This window comes from Copadichromis virginalis, linkage group LG7 (genome assembly GCF_057382275.1).
Source record: "Copadichromis virginalis isolate Kocher_CV1m ecotype Utaka linkage group LG7, C_Virginalis_male_GT1.1, whole genome shotgun sequence".
NCBI classification, from domain to species: Eukaryota; Metazoa; Chordata; class Actinopteri; order Cichliformes; family Cichlidae; genus Copadichromis; species Copadichromis virginalis.
Window position 1 is genome coordinate 69,607,780 of NC_140624.1, and position 17,530 is coordinate 69,625,309.

Below are 17,530 nucleotides of genomic sequence, written 5' to 3' on the forward strand. Positions count from 1 at the left end.
CAAAAACCTCGCAGCTTACAGGAGGTGAAGCATCTGTCGGTGCAGATACCACAGCACACCCTCAGCGTCCACGCCTCAACAGGTCGGCTCACCAAAGTGTCATCGTTTATTTTCCAGTCGTCTTGGTTTTTTCTCCCAGGTCCTCGTGGAAAATGTGGAACACACCATCTGTAAGTTTGACGGTATCAGTCTGGCAGCGGACTCACTCTCTTTGTCCCCAACGAATCAACTCTTTGTTTGTTCCAATTATAAACTATTTTGAGTTTTGTGGGGGGGGGGGGTTTAAACTTGTAGTTACAAAAAAATTATAATAAATTGGGAAAACTGATAAAAGTTAATGGGGCCAGTCAAAGGTGTCAGTTTTACCATCCCATCCCAGTTCCTGCTCCGTTCCAGTGTAAGAGCAGGAACACCCGGAGTGAGGGAACAGACTCTCCTCTGACTGATGTCAGTTTGTGCAAACACAGCGACCTGAGATGATGATGGTGATGGTCTCTACGATGAGACACTTGGCTGCCAGTTCATGTGAAGTTAAAGTAAAGCTTGAAGTATAGCAACAATAATCAAAGGAGGCAGCATGTTCTGAACAAAAGGTTTTATTTTTACTGTGTGTTGTGCGTCAGATGGTCCCTTTGTTTTCTTTCTCTTCTAATAGAAATAAGGCGGCTGCTCTTCCAGCTGCAAATATTCCTTCTCACCAGTCAAGCCTTTTATTTGTCACATGCAAAGTTTGCAGCTGCAGTGAAAGACGGACCTGCCTCCAAACGTCTGACTTTATCTACACTCTGACTACGTGGAGACGCTTGAGCACAGTGTCGTTGTTTCGACAGCAGAGAGGATGTCAGTTGTGACGTCAGTGCTTTCTGTGGCAGCGTGTCGCTACTTTAGCGAACTGCTCGCAGTGGACCCGCCCATCTGCTCCAACACCCGCCTCCTGCAGCAGCTCGTCCACTGAAAACACAGACACAGCTATCAATCACAGTTAACTCATTTGTTCCAGATGTAATAGAAACCTGTAGAAAGTGTGTATCCATTCTTCTCCCTGTCAGCAGCTCCAGTTTTAGAAAAGCAAACCAATCATCAGCTTTTGTCTGTGATTAGAAGGAAATTCTGATATTTAGTTTTATATTCTGTTTCAGGGCCATAAGTGTGTGCATTCATGTCACATGAATGAAGCATATTTATTCTGATCATTCAGGTTGTCCTGAATAAAATGATGGAAATTAGATGCCAATTTCTTTAAATAAAGTTCTCATTAAAACCCTTTACAGAGAATTTCACAGGTCCCACATGACGGCGGGTGACAGGGTATCAGTATAAACTCAGCCTCCTACAACATTTCCAAGAACCTCGCCACCATGCTAGCTCCCCACCAACTCTACCAACACGGTCCAGAAACTTGCACTGGATCCAGATGAAACCATTGTGTCCTCTGATGTGGTCTCAGTCTTGTATCCCTACAACCGAGGCAGCAGAGACTGTCAGGAAACAACTGCAGACAGAAAACAGAACCAGCTTCACCCTGATACACCTCCACAACGAGGGTTTTTACAGACACAAACATGGATGTGCCATGGGCTCCCTGGTGTGTCCAACCTTTGAAATGGTAAATGGTCTGTATTTGCATAGAGCTTCACAAGTCGGGACTCGAACCGGCAACCTTCAGATTACAAGGCGAACTCCCAACTCTTGAGCCACGATCGCCCGTCGTTTACATGCAGGAAGGGACAGCACCTAGCCGATGATACCGATACATGGACGACACCTGGGTCAAAATCAAAACCCAAGAAGTGGAATCAAATCTGGATAGAAACATCAAATACACCAGGGAAGACACAAAGATAACAGTGCCATGAACACTGAGGACAATGGAAACCTCAACACTGAAGTTTACAGAAGCCCACACACATGGACCAGTACCTCCTCTCTGACTCCCATCACCCTCTGGAACACAGACTTGGAGTAACAGGACCCAACACCAGGCAGAACATGTTCCCTCTAAGCCTGAAGGGAGAAAGAAGGAACGCACACGTAAAGGAAGCATGTGTAACATGTGGCTCTCATCAAATCAGCAAAGATGCAGAAAAAAGAAGATCAGACACCAGCTATGGAGGATGAGAAGGGCAAACAGAACAACGCTTCATCCCTGATGTAGCAGGTTTATCAGAGAAACTCAGGAGAGTCTCAACATCCCAGTGCACTTCAGACCACGCTACACACTCAGACACAAACTAAACAGCGTAGTGTAGCAGTGCAGTGAGGAGTGCTCAGACACTGGAGACACCAAACAGCCTCTCGATAAAGCCGTGGCATTTATGAAGAAGTCTTCACAAACTAAAGGACGTCATGTTTCCTTCTTTTTTCCAGCTCCAGGACCTGAATGACTGTGAACCTACATGGATGTAAAGACATGAAGAGTGGCTCGAGATTTTTGCAAAGCGCTACACAACATATGTTTGACATTGAGTAATAGATCCTTTCATTGAGTTTTCATAGAAAGTCATATCTGTTCATAAATGTTGCCTTACAGCCTGTGTTGGGTTTTTTGGCATCGCAGATGAAACTGATAACAGCCGAGTGCTTGAACACCACCACAGGAGAAGCTGAAGCTGCTACGTTATTCAGCAAAAATAAATATTAATGTAATATGCTGTTAAAAAAGTAACAGCACAGCCAGGCCAAATGCTGAAGTTCTCCAAATTCATCAGTTACAAAAAGTATTTGAAGGTTTTCTATGATGTCTTTTTCTTCCCTCGGTGGGATTTTGGGGCTCTTGGTGTTTCATAACCTCCATCTCTTCTTTCTGAGCCATTCCTTGGTGTATTTGTTAGCGTGCTGAGCATCATTATTACTTTCAAAGTTGGACTTTTGTTTTAACTTTCGGACAGATAGCCTCACGCTAGCTTCAAGCACTCTTTGATATGAAAGAGCATTTCTTCCATCGGGCTCCACAGTTGTTTTTGGATTTCAGCGCCTTTAGTCTGCGCTAAAAACATCGATGGTCTGTTTCAGCCAAACAAGTCTATCTTTAATTAGTCGTGCAGAGCGCTTTCTTCCAAAGAGGCGGCTCTTTGGAAGCACAGTGTGCTCAGTGCAAAATAGTTTTGCAGTAATATTCTTCTAAATGAGGACAGGCTTCATTTGTTTCTCTTTTATTTGAAGTATCACAAAACATGCTCTCCTCAGTCGGGTCAATGGTCCTGGACGACTCATGACTCTTCTTACAGTGGACTCGTCCATTTCTAATAACTGGGAGCATTTTTAAATCTCTTTCCTGCTTCTCAACCTTCTCTTTAGAGAGCCTCAGAGAGCTACTTAGATCAAGAAATGATGACATAAAATACTTTAATTACCAATAAGACCGACATGTTTCATGAGCTTTTTGACTGAACTTAAACTAAACCAGCCATTTCTGTAGTTTTTATATTAAACGTTTCAATAACTATTAGCATTTTTTTAAGTTAAATTGCATTTTAGCGTTGCACTTTTTTGACCCGTCAGTGACTTGGTGGATGTGTTGATCAAACATGGCAGTTCTACTAACAGGCCAATCATTTAAACAGAGATGCAGCCAGTTTGTTTCAGTAATGATGAAAGCAACAGAAAGAAAGAAGGATGGATTAGTGTAAGGTGTTCCCTCTCTCTGGAAACGACACAATCATTCAGATGGATTAGACGCGTCCTCAGGGAAATGACGTGTTCTGATAGGAGCTCCTTAAACGACCTTTTATCAGCAGTTAAAGTGGAGAATGGGAACCAGTCAGACGAGTGCAAACCAAAACCCTGCAGGATGTGGAGAAGAACACAAAATATTATGAACCTCCTTATTGCGGCTCCTCCAACCAACGGCCGCGGCAGGCTAAACATGAGGACACAGATGACGCGCAACAGGAAACACATGAGATGCACTTCTGTACTATTTGCTCCTTTTATTCCACATGGTACTGTCCACTATACGAATCAGCACATGGGATCAAACTATTAAACAAATGCACAGACTGCACAAACAAAATAACTGCAACTCACAAAAAATTCCCCCAATTACTACACCAAACTACAACATCGGCCTGTGGCATAAATTAGTGCATAAACCATACATCAAGTTACAGTCAAGCTGACTCAAGCTGCGGTCGACAGAAGGTTTCCCCTCATGCTCACCCTACTTTTCTGCTCATCAACATCAGGTGCGGTGAACAGGTGAGTGCAACCACATTTACCACCTAACACACCCATGAGTCACGCCCGTGCACCAGTACAGTGATTGCATTTAAACCAACCCACTTAATCAAAAAAGGAACAACTCATATGGCTCCTACACTCCTCGTGTTCATTCCACATGCATAACAGCACGCATTCTTCTTGCTATGTGAGGCTTCAGGTATTAAAGTCTACAGAAACAATCTCGCTCAGCCATCTGTGGGCAACAAAGAAGCAAAATGCTGAGTTGTTGGTTTGTGATGCTGCAGAGCTCTGTTTTCACTGTCACCAACTTCTGTGTAGAAATGGATTAAAAGTCTGAAATGCTGAAAACTGCAGAGCTCAATGAGCAGTAACTTTGCTGCCTGTAACAACACCGTGCACGAGGATTCACTTCCACTTGTCAAAAGCATGTCTTTGTCCTGTCTTCCTTATATCACAGCAGATGGCCCCGCCCCTCCCTGAACCTGGTTCTGTTGGAGGTTTCTTCCTGTTAAAAGGGAGTTTTTCCTTCCCACTGTCGCCAAAGTGCTTGCTCATAGGGGGTCATTGTTGGGTATATCTCTCTATGTACTATTGTGGGTCTACCTTACAATATAAAGCACCTTGAGGCGACTGGATTAACCCTCTCAGGCTCAAATTAAGTTTTTGTTGCTAATGCACAAGAGAATACCTGCAGTGGTACTTCTGAGTAAAAAAAACTCATAAAACATGTATGTGGGGTAATCGGGTTGTTAGTTTTTAACTGTTGCAAATCTGCAACGCCTGCCTCGAGAGGGTTAAATGTGAGTGGTTTTAGGAGACACTCACCCTCTTTGTCTGTCAGTTTCTCTCCCAGCCCGGTGAGTTTGGCTCGCAGCTCAGAGGCCAGGATGAAGCCTTTCTGCTCCTTGTCGGCCATCCTCATGGCCTCCAAAATCTCCTGCTCTGGCGCCTCCTGCTGGAGCTGCCGGTGCATGATGCTCAGGAAGGTGGAGAAGTCCAGCTCTCCTTCCCGGCCTGTGAGCAGAAAGAAAACAGAGATCTGCTTTTACTGGCACAAAGAAATGAGGCCACTGCAGGAGAAGGGAAGGGCGGGGGAGAAAGTACCACACAGTGTATATGAAATGAGCAAACACTAAAGCAATAAAAGCAAATGTAAAGAGTGTGGCTGTGAGGTAGCTGCTGACGATATGCAGTTAATTAACCAGAACACACACAGCTTCCTCCAGGCTGATCTCAGTGTGTATGAGAGAAACAAGGAAAAACAAATATCACCTCCTTTATGGAAACAGACACAAATATCAAAACTACAGCAAATTTAAAATTACTCCTCAAACTTTCGCAGCTTTCCAGGAAATCTACGGTTCAGGGGCGCTGACATGGAAACAGGAGCTTCGTTCAGGCTTGCTGTCTTCTTACAACAATGACTGAATAACTTTTTCTTGATCTCAGGATATTAAAATCTTTATCTTCAGGTAAATCCATTAATCTGTCCACATTGGATTATTTATCTCAGCCCCTTCTGTCAAACATGATGGAAATACCAGCCCAATCTTGCATATCAGGGTCTCATTCCTCTGCCACGTCCTCCACCTGACCCAGCTGAGAGACCTGATCTCAGGGATCTGCCCCGGGGTCTCCAGTCTTTGGAAAATAAGGTGAACATTATCCAAACAGTAACACTCTCCTCCAGGACCTCCACAGCCTCTCGTGAGCATACGGGGGAAAGTGGAGGCCGAGAGAATCAATCATCTGCGTCTCCGACAACTTTTCACATGTTTTTGACTCCGTTGGTGCGGTGAGGAAGATGAAGGCAACACAGGGGACAAAGCAAGCAGGTCAGGTTTGATAAACACAAATGGAGCCATTAAGATCACATGAGGTGATAAATGCTTGGTTTGCTCACTGAAATAGCTGCGCTGCTCGTGGGCTGGTGAGCTGAACTGTTTCATTTCAGCACTTTCCCTGATTTGAGTTATTACTGCGTCACCTCAGAAATCAGAAATAAGGAGTCGGAAGGATGATTTCGGGAATACTCTACCCATGTTGTGGCTCAGGAGGTGGCGCTGGACCTCGGAAGGGGTGGGGCTCGACCCAAGGCATCGCATCACTGTTATCAGCTCCTTGGCTTCGATCTTGCCTTTCCGCTGGCGGTCGTACAGCGAGAAACACTCCTTAAACTCTGCGGACACATGAACACGTTATACACATGTGCAGGAGTCCACATTGTTGCTTTGTCATGTGGACAGAGCAGGATCAGTGATGTCAGCAGGTCTCAGCCTGAGTGCGTCACCTGCTGGGAGAAGGTGGATGATGCTAACAAGGTGCAAAGGAAACTAAAGAGCAACTTCAGCCTTCACTCCTGAGACAAACGTGTTAAACTTCACTCACAGCTCCTCCAGAGGCAGCGAGACCGATCGGACACGCGTGCCCGTCCCATCTGCTGCAAATGAGCCTCAAAGGCGCCTTTATCTTTCTGTACCAAGGTTACATCTGTTCACATACTACAGTGGATGCAAAAGTATTCGGCCCCCTTGAACTTGCCCACAAAGAGTGTGGCTGTGAGGTAGCCCCACTTTGCAGTTATTTATTTGTACAAAATGTATGATTTGTGTTCCATTTCTCACGTGTGCACCACTTTGTGTTGGTCTTTCACCTGGAATTCCAATAACATTGATTCATGTTTGTGGCTGTAATGTGACAAAATGTGGAAAAGTTCAAGGGGGCCGAATACTTTTGCAAGCCACTGTACATACTATGTAATACACAGCCGTGCTTCACAGGACTCTGCATTCACTCCAGCCGAAGAACCTGTTTTAGCACCAATAACGTGCAGTGATGTCTTTATCTGCCTCATCACTGTGGAGGAGTTTTAGTTGCGTCGCCTCATTGAGGTTTGCAACATCCGCTCATGCACAGCTCTCTGAGCTCTGCAGCAGCTCCATTCTTTCCTTCTTCAGTCGTTCTGTTGCAGACCTGCTGCTGTGCTGGGATCTTTGTCCTGTTGATGAGCCGGTTTGGTCCAAGCTTCAGCTGTGGGACACACGGCCTCACACTGACTCTACAGAGGAGCTCATGGTCCACTCAGATCATCGTCCCTCCTCCACCGTGCTGACGGCTGTATGAGGTCTTTGGTTTCTTCAAGCTGCTGAAGTCTTGTTCTTTGTTTACATGCAGCTTTGATTCAATTCAATTTTATTCATATAGTGCCAACAACAGTCACCTCAAGGCGAAGATCAAGATGAAGAACAACATCACAGCGATGTGTTGTATCAGAGTTATTTCTTGTTAAATCATATTTCTCATTCAGTTCAGTTTTATTTATACAAATCACAACAACAGTCGCCTCAAGGAGCTTTATACTGTAAGGTCGACCCTACAATAACACATACAGAGGAAACCCAACAATCATATGACCCCCTATGAGCAGCACTTTGGCGACAGTGGGAAGGAAAAACTCCCTTTTAACAGGAAGAAACCTCCAGCAGAACCAGGCTCAGGGAGGGGCGGGGCCATCTGCTGTGATTGGTTGGGGTGAGAGAAGGAAGACAGGATAAAGACATGCTGTGGAAGAGAGACAGAGATTAATAACAGATATGATTCAATGCAGAGAGGTCTGTTAATACATAGTGAGTGAGAAAGGTGACTGGAAAGGAAAAACTCAATGCATCATGGGAATCCCCCGGCAGCCTACGTCTATTGCAGCATAACTAAGGGAGGATTCAGGGTCACCTGGTCCAGCCCTAACTATATGCTTTAGCAAAAAGGAAAGTTTGAAGCCTAATCTTGAAAGTAGAGATAGTGTCTGTCTCCTGAATCCAAACTGGAAGCTGGTTCCACAGAAGAGGGGCCTGAAAACTGAAGGCTCTGCCTCCCATTCTACTTTTAAATACTCTAGGAACAACAAGTAGGCCTGCAGAGCGAGAGCGAAGTGCTCTAATAGGGTGATATGGTACTACAAGGTCATTAAGATAAGATGGGGCCTGATTATTTAAGACCTTGTATGTGAGGAGCAGGATTTTAGGCTTTGAAAAACTAAAACGTGCTGCCTTGTTCTTTTTAGAGAGACGAGTCTTGTTTGTTCAGTCTGTTTCTAGCTGCACTGTCACAGATTTTAACCTTTAACCTGCTAACTGAGGTCTGCAGAGTCTGAGATGGAGCTCTTGGGACTTTTGGTGTTTCACAGGCTGGATGCACATCGAGAACACATCCTGTGACCTCAGCTGAGATATTTCCAGTCCACTCTTCCATCCTGTCAAACTGTTTGACACTTAAAGACATTTTAATGATTTTAACAACTCAAACAAGAAAAGCCACTTCTTCCCTTTCCATTGTTGTGTTTGGAACATCAGGGAAATCTCACGATCTTCATCTTTTAATGACTCTTCCCAGCTGATTCGACTGTCATCCACGCAGACACTAAGTTTGCTGAAAACACTAAACTGATTGTAAAATGAGTGAATAAAAGCTGCATCTGTGCATGTTCGCCTGTGTCAGAATAAACTTGTGTCCCGTGGGAAGCCCTGACGGCAGTTTAACAGACTGGAAGATGAGAAACCACCAAACACAAGCAGACTGAAAATCAGTGTTTGGATGCAATACCTCCTCATTAGCAAACACTGCGCTCGGACCCTCGCTGTCTGATCGCGTTAGCGGGTCAGGGAGGTCAGCTGAACTGGAACAAGCGCTGCTTTGTGCCGCAGCGGCCACACAAGACTCTTCTGTCTGATTAAAGTCCTGCTGCCTGTGGCTGAAATAATAACCTGTCCTTCCTGCTGCACAGAGACCATCACGGTCAACGCTTCGTCATCTGAATGCATCAGTTTAAGTTCCAGCAGTAAGCAGCTGTGTCAGGACAGCAAGGGCACACGTGTCAGCATCTTACCGTTAATCTGATCCTGAGTCAGGAACTTTGCCTGGAATGAAAGCAGGAACAGCATTAACAGAAATCTGGACGACAGCGTGAAGCTTCAGCGGGGACGTTATCTCACCATTGTGTCTGCTGTTGTGACGAAGCAGCCGGCTGTCAGCGCTCAGGAAAACTGATCCACGCTCTGAAAGATGAGGAATGTAACGGGAGCGGACGGCGGATGCTGGCTGGGACAGCCAGGCTCATCCCTCTGCTGCTGAGGTGTCGCGTTTATGTTTGAAAGCATATATATTTAATATCACACATGCTGCACATACGAGCAGCTGAAAGCCTCCTACACACCTCTGTTCACCTCTGACCCACGTGACCAGGGTCAGAGGTGAACAGTCAACACTGGAGGACTCCTGAACGCCTAAAAACTGCTGCAAAATCAACAATTATTTGAAACAAAATTCAGTTTTCATTAGATGGAGCAGATACTCTCAGAGAGTCGATGCACAGGAGCAGAAAAGGATTAAAGGTTAATATTATTTCTAGAGCTACACATATTTTTTTTTATCTTAAATCTGTAAAATGCTGTTTAGTTGGAAACCTGTGAATTCTTCTGTCTAAAGACAGACTCGGTGAATCGCTCACTGTAGGTTATTTAAAAGTAGAATGGGAGGCAGAGCCTTCAGTTTTCAGGCCCCTCTTCTGTGGAACCAGCTTCCAGTTTGGATTCAGGAGACAGACACTATCTCTACTTTCAAGATTAGGCTTCAAACTTTCCTTTTTGCTAAAGCATATAGTTAGGGCTGGACCAGGTGACCCTGAATCCTCCCTTAGTTATGCTGCAATAGACGTAGGCTGCCGGGGGATTCCCATGATGCATTGAGTTTTTCCTTTCCAGTCACCTTTCTCACTCACTATGTATTAACAGACCTCTCTGCATTGAATCATATCTGTTATTAACCTCTGTCTCTCTTCCACAGCATGTCTTTATCCTGTCTTCTTTCTCTCACCCCAACCAATCACAGCAGATGGCCCCGCCCCTCCCTGAGCCTGGTTCTGCCGGAGGTTTCTTCCTGTTAAAAGGGAGTTTTTCCTTCCCACTGTCGCCAAAGTGCTGCTCATAGGGGGTCATATGATTGTTGGGTTTTTCTCTGTATGTGTTATTGTAGGGTCGACCTTACAGTATAAAGCTCCTTGAGGCGACTGTTGTTGTGATTTGTATAAATAAAACTGAACTGAATGAGAAATATGATTTAACAAGAAATAACTCTGATACAACACATCGCTGTGACGTTGTTCTTCGTCTTTATCGGAGCTCTTATCGCGGTGTGCTCGTATAAACCATACTCTGAGCCTGAAGCCTCTCTCTACATGAACTGAGGTTGTATTAGAGCACGCTGCTGAATTTAATACATTGAGGATGTTTTTGAGGCATAACTCCTCCAAATTAAATTAAAAAGAAGGTTAAATTAAAAGATCTGAGAACTGAGACTTTGGGTATTCAGATACATTTACTTGGTTCAGTTTTATTCACATATATATCCACGCATATTTAAACAAATATTTGATTTTATATATTTCAGCTGCATTTTTCATGTTTCTTAGGGAAAATCCTTGAGCGTGAGCTGAGGAGAATGAATATTTTTGGTGGTTTGTGAGCTGCTTTCAGTTTTTGTATCCCAGTAATAAACAGGTGGAAAAGTGTGGATGCTGTGAGGCTGTATTTCTAATATCCAGTGAAAACCATAAACAGTTTCATCATGGCGTTCCTGTGATTCTGCGACAGATCCTCATTCTTCTCCTTCTAACTCCGTCATATGTGGCTCATCTGGTGGAGGTGGAGCGTGTAGACGGTGCAGGGCCGTGGGATGTAGATCAGTCCGGGGACTGTCGTCCTCAGGATGCTGTCGTTCCACAGACAGGCCACCCAGATCGCCACCAGGATCAGAGCTGCAGAGAAACTATCAGCACAGAGTCAAACAAAGGACGTCTTATTTGCAGTTTGCAGGAAGGCAGCAACCACTCAACAAGCAGTTGGGAAATGCTCATTTTCCCCAGCGTGTCACCAAACAGTCGCCTGTGTGAGCGGAGCTTTGGGCCCACAGATGGAGAAGAAAAGGGTGGAGGACAGTGAAAACGAGCCGTCTGCGTTAATGATGTGAGATGTTGTTTTAACTATTATTGATCCTGAGAGCCTGAATGAGTCGGTGTATTACCAACTTAACCTTGAACCTTTAATGTTGGTCGACTAAAAACCTGAAAACATAATTATTTATGTTTCCCAGTTTGCTCATTCGCTGCGTTTTCTCTTTTTTTTTTACCTGTAGAACATGAAAAGCCCATCACTGTTGAGAAACAAGCCCCGCCTCCTCTGATGCATCACTGTAGTGGTCATGGCGAAGAAGGTGAAGGTGAAGAGGATGAAGGTCTGTCCTTCTGTGATTAAATACCTGTCGCCAGGGACAAAGAGAAGCATAACCAATCAGCTCAGTGGCTCCATCAGGTGGCCGGTGGGTGAAGTCGCCCTGCAAACGTCCACTGGTGTAAGCAGACCAAGCCGCTTCAGGGATCATTTCAGGGGAGGAGCCAGTCGCTGTTTTTCTATAGGTGAGTGTGAGGAAGCTTCCTGCCATGTTAAAAATGTGTTTTCCACTCAGTTTCAGTGTAATTCTAACTGACCAGAGTGCAACATAAGTGCACATCGGGCAGTTTTCCACCGTGTGTGTTTCAGTAAGGTGACCGTATTTTGATTTTCAATAAATAGGACACTTGGACCAGTCATGAAGAACTTTAATAACACTGTTTCATATTTAAACTATGCTTTCTCTGTACGGTTAATGAATGGTGACATAAAAAAGGTCATATAGGCTTTTACAAGTCAACGAGTGCAAAAAAAGAGGACGGTCGGTCACCGTAGTTACAGTGAATCACAATCGTTTGAAACTTCCTGCATCCGCCAGCAACCTTTTGCTATCCAGCTGCAGAACGCACTTTGTCTCCGTCACACTCAGAGGTCTGAGGCTTTCACTATTTGTGTGTCAGAAAAATGATGAATTTTAGGTTTGTGTGTGAAAACAGCCATTCACCTGTTTGATGCGTTTATGTTGAAGGGAGCAGTGAACTGAAAAAGTTGCTTTAATTTAACAGCAGAGAACGAGCAAAGGTTTAAAAACTGCAACCAGCAGAAGCACAAAGTAAAACACTCGTTTGGTATTTAAAGGTCTGAGTCGACCTTCACTCGCTTCTTGAATTCTGTCCTCACTGCATAAACCAGGAAGTCAGCAACACCTGAGAAGCAGCTAATCAATTATTACTAACAGCTGGAGGTGATCACACACACGCACACACACAGCCTCAGGTGGTCGGGTATTGTTCTTCAACTATTTACAGGTGAGTTCAGCTGTTACCTGGTGGGAGGACAGCCAGCAGATTAAAGCAAAACTTTCAAATGTCTGAAATTCAACATAATGAAGATTTAACTTATAAGAGTTCTAATTACTGATATTTCTTTATTAAAACTCAAAATATCCACGATTATCTGTGACTTCAGCTGTGACCTGTGATTAAAACAAATATTTAAAAAATGATAATATTATTTTATCACTTAGCTTCAGTCCAACTCGGCCACCACAAAGGTCATTTTTGTCCATAAAGAAGCAAATATGGCGTCTTAAACCAAAAATAAAAACATGCTTTTATTTTATACTCACGCACTAGTCAAAATTCATTCTGTATATTTTTCACGTCCACGCGTCTAAACTGTGTGTGTGCCGCTGTGATTGTATACTGGGAGAATATTTCATGCTCTGTAACTTCAAAGCTTCTCCGTTGTGTTCGTTGTTTCTGCTGCTGGGAGCCACCTGACCCCTGAGCTCTTTAGATCTTCTTAATTATGAATGAATTTAATTTTGTTCTGCCTGGCTGGCTGTGTGAGTGAGTGTCTCAAAAATATGGAAATGTCCTGGAGTAAAGTCGAGAATGAGCCTCTGCACGTCTGACTCTCACACAATACACAAACCTCTCACTGCAGACTAAATGCAGATTTATGTACCTGCTGCTGGACTTTTTTAATTACTACTTTCAGCCAACACAGGTTTCACTTGGTGCCTCCATCTGTTAGCTACTTTGGGTTTAAATAGAAAACTCTGTGGTTAATGTTCCTCTGAGATGAAAATAACAGCTTATTTGATGCTCAGTCATCCAGGTAAGGAAATCCCAGAAAGCCCACTGAAGACGCTACGTCCAGTTTTCAGTGGGAGAAACGGTCCGTCACTCATCCAGGTGACCTCTTGGTGTTGAAACATGTACCTACAGGCCAGTGGCCACGCCTTCAATGATGAGGATGTAACATCCTGGACAGGGAGGAACGCTGGTTTGAAGGCGGAGTCAAGGAGGCCATTTATGTGAAAAGGGTAGAGACCATCTCTGAATGGAGGAGGGGGCCTAAGGGTACATCTGTCACCATCTTACAATGCTGGCCATTGATTGGTGGTCAAGACAGTTTGCATATTATTGATCAAGGAAGTGACCTCACAGCCCATTGTTCCTTCAGTGGGCTGGTTTCAGTCATTATGCAAATGTCCTGTTTCTAAGGTTGGAAAGCTGCAGTCAGCTGAGACTGAAGACGTCACCTGATGATGACGAAGCGTTGATGATGTGTTTTCGATGTCTTGGCTCTCACAGGGCAGACGGACGCATTTCATCAAAACTGGCAATTATTATTCCAAGTTGCTCTTTTTCTTTAAAACTCTGGATTAACGTTGCTGCACGTCTGTAAGCTGCTTTGCAACCCACCTCCAGCCCTTCACATGCTGTTTATGAGCTAAATTAGTATCAGTAAAACCTAAAAGTAAGTTTTGTTCTTCCCTCAGATATTTGCAGGGACTGAACTTTAAGCACGGACAGAGCATGTGCAGAGGATGTTGTAGTAAAGCAGACTGACCAGTAGTAGGCAGCGTTTGGAGCGAGTAGCATCCACGCTGACGGTGGCATCCTCTCCTCCTGCTCCCTGCGACTGAAACAACCATTGAAGAAGAGCACGAGGACGAGGAAGAAAGGGACGTACCTAAGGAGGAAAACGATCCTCGTTACAAGAATAAATGTCAAACATCGACATCGTCTGCTCTTTTGTTGAAAAATCGCTTTTCCTTTAAATTCAAAGGAAAAGCGATTTTTCAACAAAAGAGCAGACGATGCATTTGTTTTTGTCTGTTTTGCAACATTTTTCTGCACTTGTGCTTAATTATAATTATACATTTTTGTCCGCATGTGGAGTCATCGCTTAACACAACACAACAGCTTTTTCTCTTCTTACCACATCATGTGACCAACAGTGTCATCGTAGTGAAACAGCAGCTCAAAGACGTCGACCTGAAAAACACAAAAACTTTATGAACACGAATCAATTTTATTCATTTATTTGTTTTATTTCTCAAATAGCAGATGATGCATCAGTCATTCAACTGTTTCCCCAAGTTCAGATTCACATGTGTCCTCGGGTCTGCGGCGCTGTTCGTCCATCTGGAAGGTTTTGGTGTCAGCTGTCAGATTTCTGCTGCCTTCTGTATGAAGATCAGTGGAGGTTTCTTACATTCTACTTTCTCTGAACCACACTTCACTCACCAGCTTAGACTGAAGGATCAGAATCAATGTGTCAGAAACAGACCTGGAGTCCTTTAAATTCTCACTGTGTTGTTGTGCATTCAGTTCAGATTGTAATGGGGACGAGCTGAACTCTGTATCAGGAGAACAAGTGTTCAGCTTCCGTTTCACTAAATCTGACTCACACCGAGGGAGGATGAGGAGGAGGAGGAGCGGTTCGGTTCTTACAGAAGGATCTCAGCTCAAGGACCCCCTCCTGAGCTCAGATGTATATTTTCCCACCGTTCACGGTCCGGGGTCCTCTCACTGTTTGTTATTCGGTCTTTCGAGTGCAGCACCTACCAGGGCCGAAGGTTTGAGGTTCCTCATTATTGGATTCTCTCTAACAGGCAGGTGCAGCTGGTAACCAATCAGCAGCAGGCGTCTCGTGATGGAGTCTGCCACCAAGTGAAGGGTGGTTCCCATGGAAACGGCGATGATGCCAAGGCGGACGGCGAGGCCCGGGAGCATCCAGGGGCTGCGTTCAAGCATCTGAGACGGAGCAAAGTCAATTAAAACTCAGAAAATCGACACCAAAGGAGTTCGTCATGTGGGATAGCCTGAGGCGCGTCACAGTTACTTTGAGAAGTATGAGCGGAGCCGTGACGTTGTACAGGAAGTGGAGATGGTCTGCAACCCCAGGATGCTGCAGAGGGAGCCAATCGGCAGGGAGGACGAGCTGCCAAAAACAAGACACTTCATGGTTAGGTTTTCCCAACATTATTCCACTAATGCTTTATTATTATAATAATAATTATTATTATTCCAATGCAGATGAGCGAGGTGGCGTCTTAATGAAAATATAGCGACGACTGAAAGCGATCACGTTTCAGCAGCAGAACAAAACAGATGCTGAATGTCCTGTTAGGCTCCCTCTGGGTGAAAATAGAAAGTCCCGAAATTAAGCGCTAGTCATCGTTTTGTTACCATGACGACAGGACGGCCAACATCCAGGATCCAATTCTGGAAGGTGAAGCTGAGCCAGAGGTCTAGGTGGAAGCGAGGCCTCGGCAGAACCGCCTCCACCTGCGTGGAACCGGCCGAGCGGCTGCAGGACACAGAGACGAGCGGAGGAACGTAAACGCACCGTTAACACAGAAAAAACATAGAAGCAGCTGAAACAGGAAGACGGGAAAATGGGAGCTCGGTGATTGCAAAAGGTGAAAAATGTCTCCAGCCTTCACAGGTTACGGACGTCAGGAGGTCTGAAACAACAGCACAGAGCCTGTTTGAAGGGAGGCTGCAGTGGACTCTGACTCTCAGACTTATACGAGCTTATACTGACTAGTTTAAGAGAATGGGTCGTATGAATAAAAAGAGCTTGTCTTCCATTGAAGTTAAATTGATATTCAGACCTGTCTGAAATCTCACAGAGCCCTCGTCTGGGCGCACATGCTGGACTGATCTCAGGAGCTGAGTTATGGATGTGGAGCGGGCTCCTGAGGTAAACTGGTCCTGGATGAGGGCCCAGAGGGCCACACAGAAGAAATCAAGTGCCCTGACCCTGGAGCCAGGACTGGGGAGGAGGGGCCACCTTTCTCTGGGCCAGGGGTGTCAAACAAAAGGTCTGGGGGCCAAAAGTGGCCCAGCAAAGACCCAAATCTGGTCAAATGAACAGCTCTGGATGTGTTAAAGCAGACGTAAGTGTTGGTTTTAAACATTTTTTACAAGTTTTACAGAAACAGACAATCAACTAACAGAAGTTCCTGTTTTTTCACAATCGAAGAAGTTTATTATTTTCATCATGAGGCACAGTTAAAAATGTAGTTTATTTCTCACACGTTTTAGAGTTGTGCTGATAGATATTTCTTTCATTTACTACAGCAGCGTTTCTTTATCATGAGGTGTTTTCAGGAAAGTCGGACTAACAGGAGGCCCTGAGCTGAATCTGGAATACTTTTATGAGCCCTGAGGAGAACTCAAGGACATGGACGAATAGATGGATGCAAGGATGGATGGCACAGTTTAGAGGTTAAAATTTTCATCTAATCTCATGAATTAATTAGTAAATAAATAAATTAGATGTTTCTGTAGAGGCGTCTGCAGATGTCTTTTAATCATTGGTCCAAAGCTGTGACATTAATTAAAGGTGAATAACTGATTATGGGTGGGAATTATGAGAAATTGAACTGCACAAACCTGCACATGAAAGCTGCTGCACGCAGAGCTGGGTTCTCTCTCTTCCTCGTGGACGTCTTCGTGTCTGTCCGTAAAGTCATATTCTCTGCGTTATTGTCCTTTTCATTCCCACCGAGGTGTCAGTCCCACAGCGAGCACCGGTGCTCCAGAAACGGTTTCTCTTCATCTGAAATAAATCAAAGCAAATGATTTCACCAGCACAAACACAGAGCTTCTACAGGAAGTCCATCCATCAGGTTAATCTGTCAGCAGATTAGCATTAATCTGCACAAACCCCCCTCCCAGTTTTTATTAGATTAATCTGGTTTAGATGAGCTGATCTCAGAGCTTATGGTCCTGGAGTTCAGTGTAAAGAGATAAAACCTCAAAAACATGTTTTCATTTTACTGAAAAGGAAAAAATGAACCTGCAGCATCTGACTGAGCAGAGCTCAGACTGAGCTTGCTCTGCTGAAAGTCAGCACTTTGTAGTTTGAACTGCTTTCAGGTGACATCAGGCTGACTGGGACAGTACAGCTATAGCTCATCTTTTCACCTGCCGAGTGAAAGTAAAAAACCCAAACTTTGAAACCACATAATCACAACTACATTTTTTAAGCAGTCAAACAGTCTCAAAATGAATCTGCCTGAAATGCAGCATAAAATCAGGGAATGTACAGAACATAACGGATTAATGGCCTCTCAAGAAAAACACCACACTCACACTTTAATA

General features: G+C 44.5%; 2 protein-coding genes across 2 annotated transcripts; both read right to left on the bottom strand.

Moving 5' to 3' along the window:
- Window positions 1-550: 550 nt before the first annotated feature.
- calml4b (calmodulin-like 4b) lies at window positions 551-9,119 on the bottom strand. Its single transcript, XM_085465286.1, has 4 exons — window positions 9,065-9,119; window positions 6,221-6,361; window positions 5,008-5,196; window positions 551-951 (listed from the first exon to the last, which is right to left on the bottom strand). Exons 1-4 carry the CDS (start codon window positions 9,117-9,119, stop codon window positions 854-856), a joined length of 483 nt encoding a protein of 160 aa, XP_085321412.1. The 3' UTR covers window positions 551-853.
- A 1,424-nt stretch (window positions 9,120-10,543) lies between these two features.
- LOC146706768 (ceroid-lipofuscinosis neuronal protein 6 homolog) lies at window positions 10,544-16,987 on the bottom strand. The gene is made up of 8 exons (XM_085465287.1): window positions 16,820-16,987; window positions 15,608-15,728; window positions 15,261-15,359; window positions 14,984-15,172; window positions 14,355-14,410; window positions 13,983-14,105; window positions 11,362-11,490; window positions 10,544-11,001 (listed from the first exon to the last, which is right to left on the bottom strand). Exons 1-8 carry the CDS (start codon window positions 16,897-16,899, stop codon window positions 10,854-10,856), a joined length of 945 nt encoding a protein of 314 aa, XP_085321413.1. The 5' UTR covers window positions 16,900-16,987; the 3' UTR covers window positions 10,544-10,853.
- Between the last annotated feature and the right edge of the window lie 543 nt (window positions 16,988-17,530).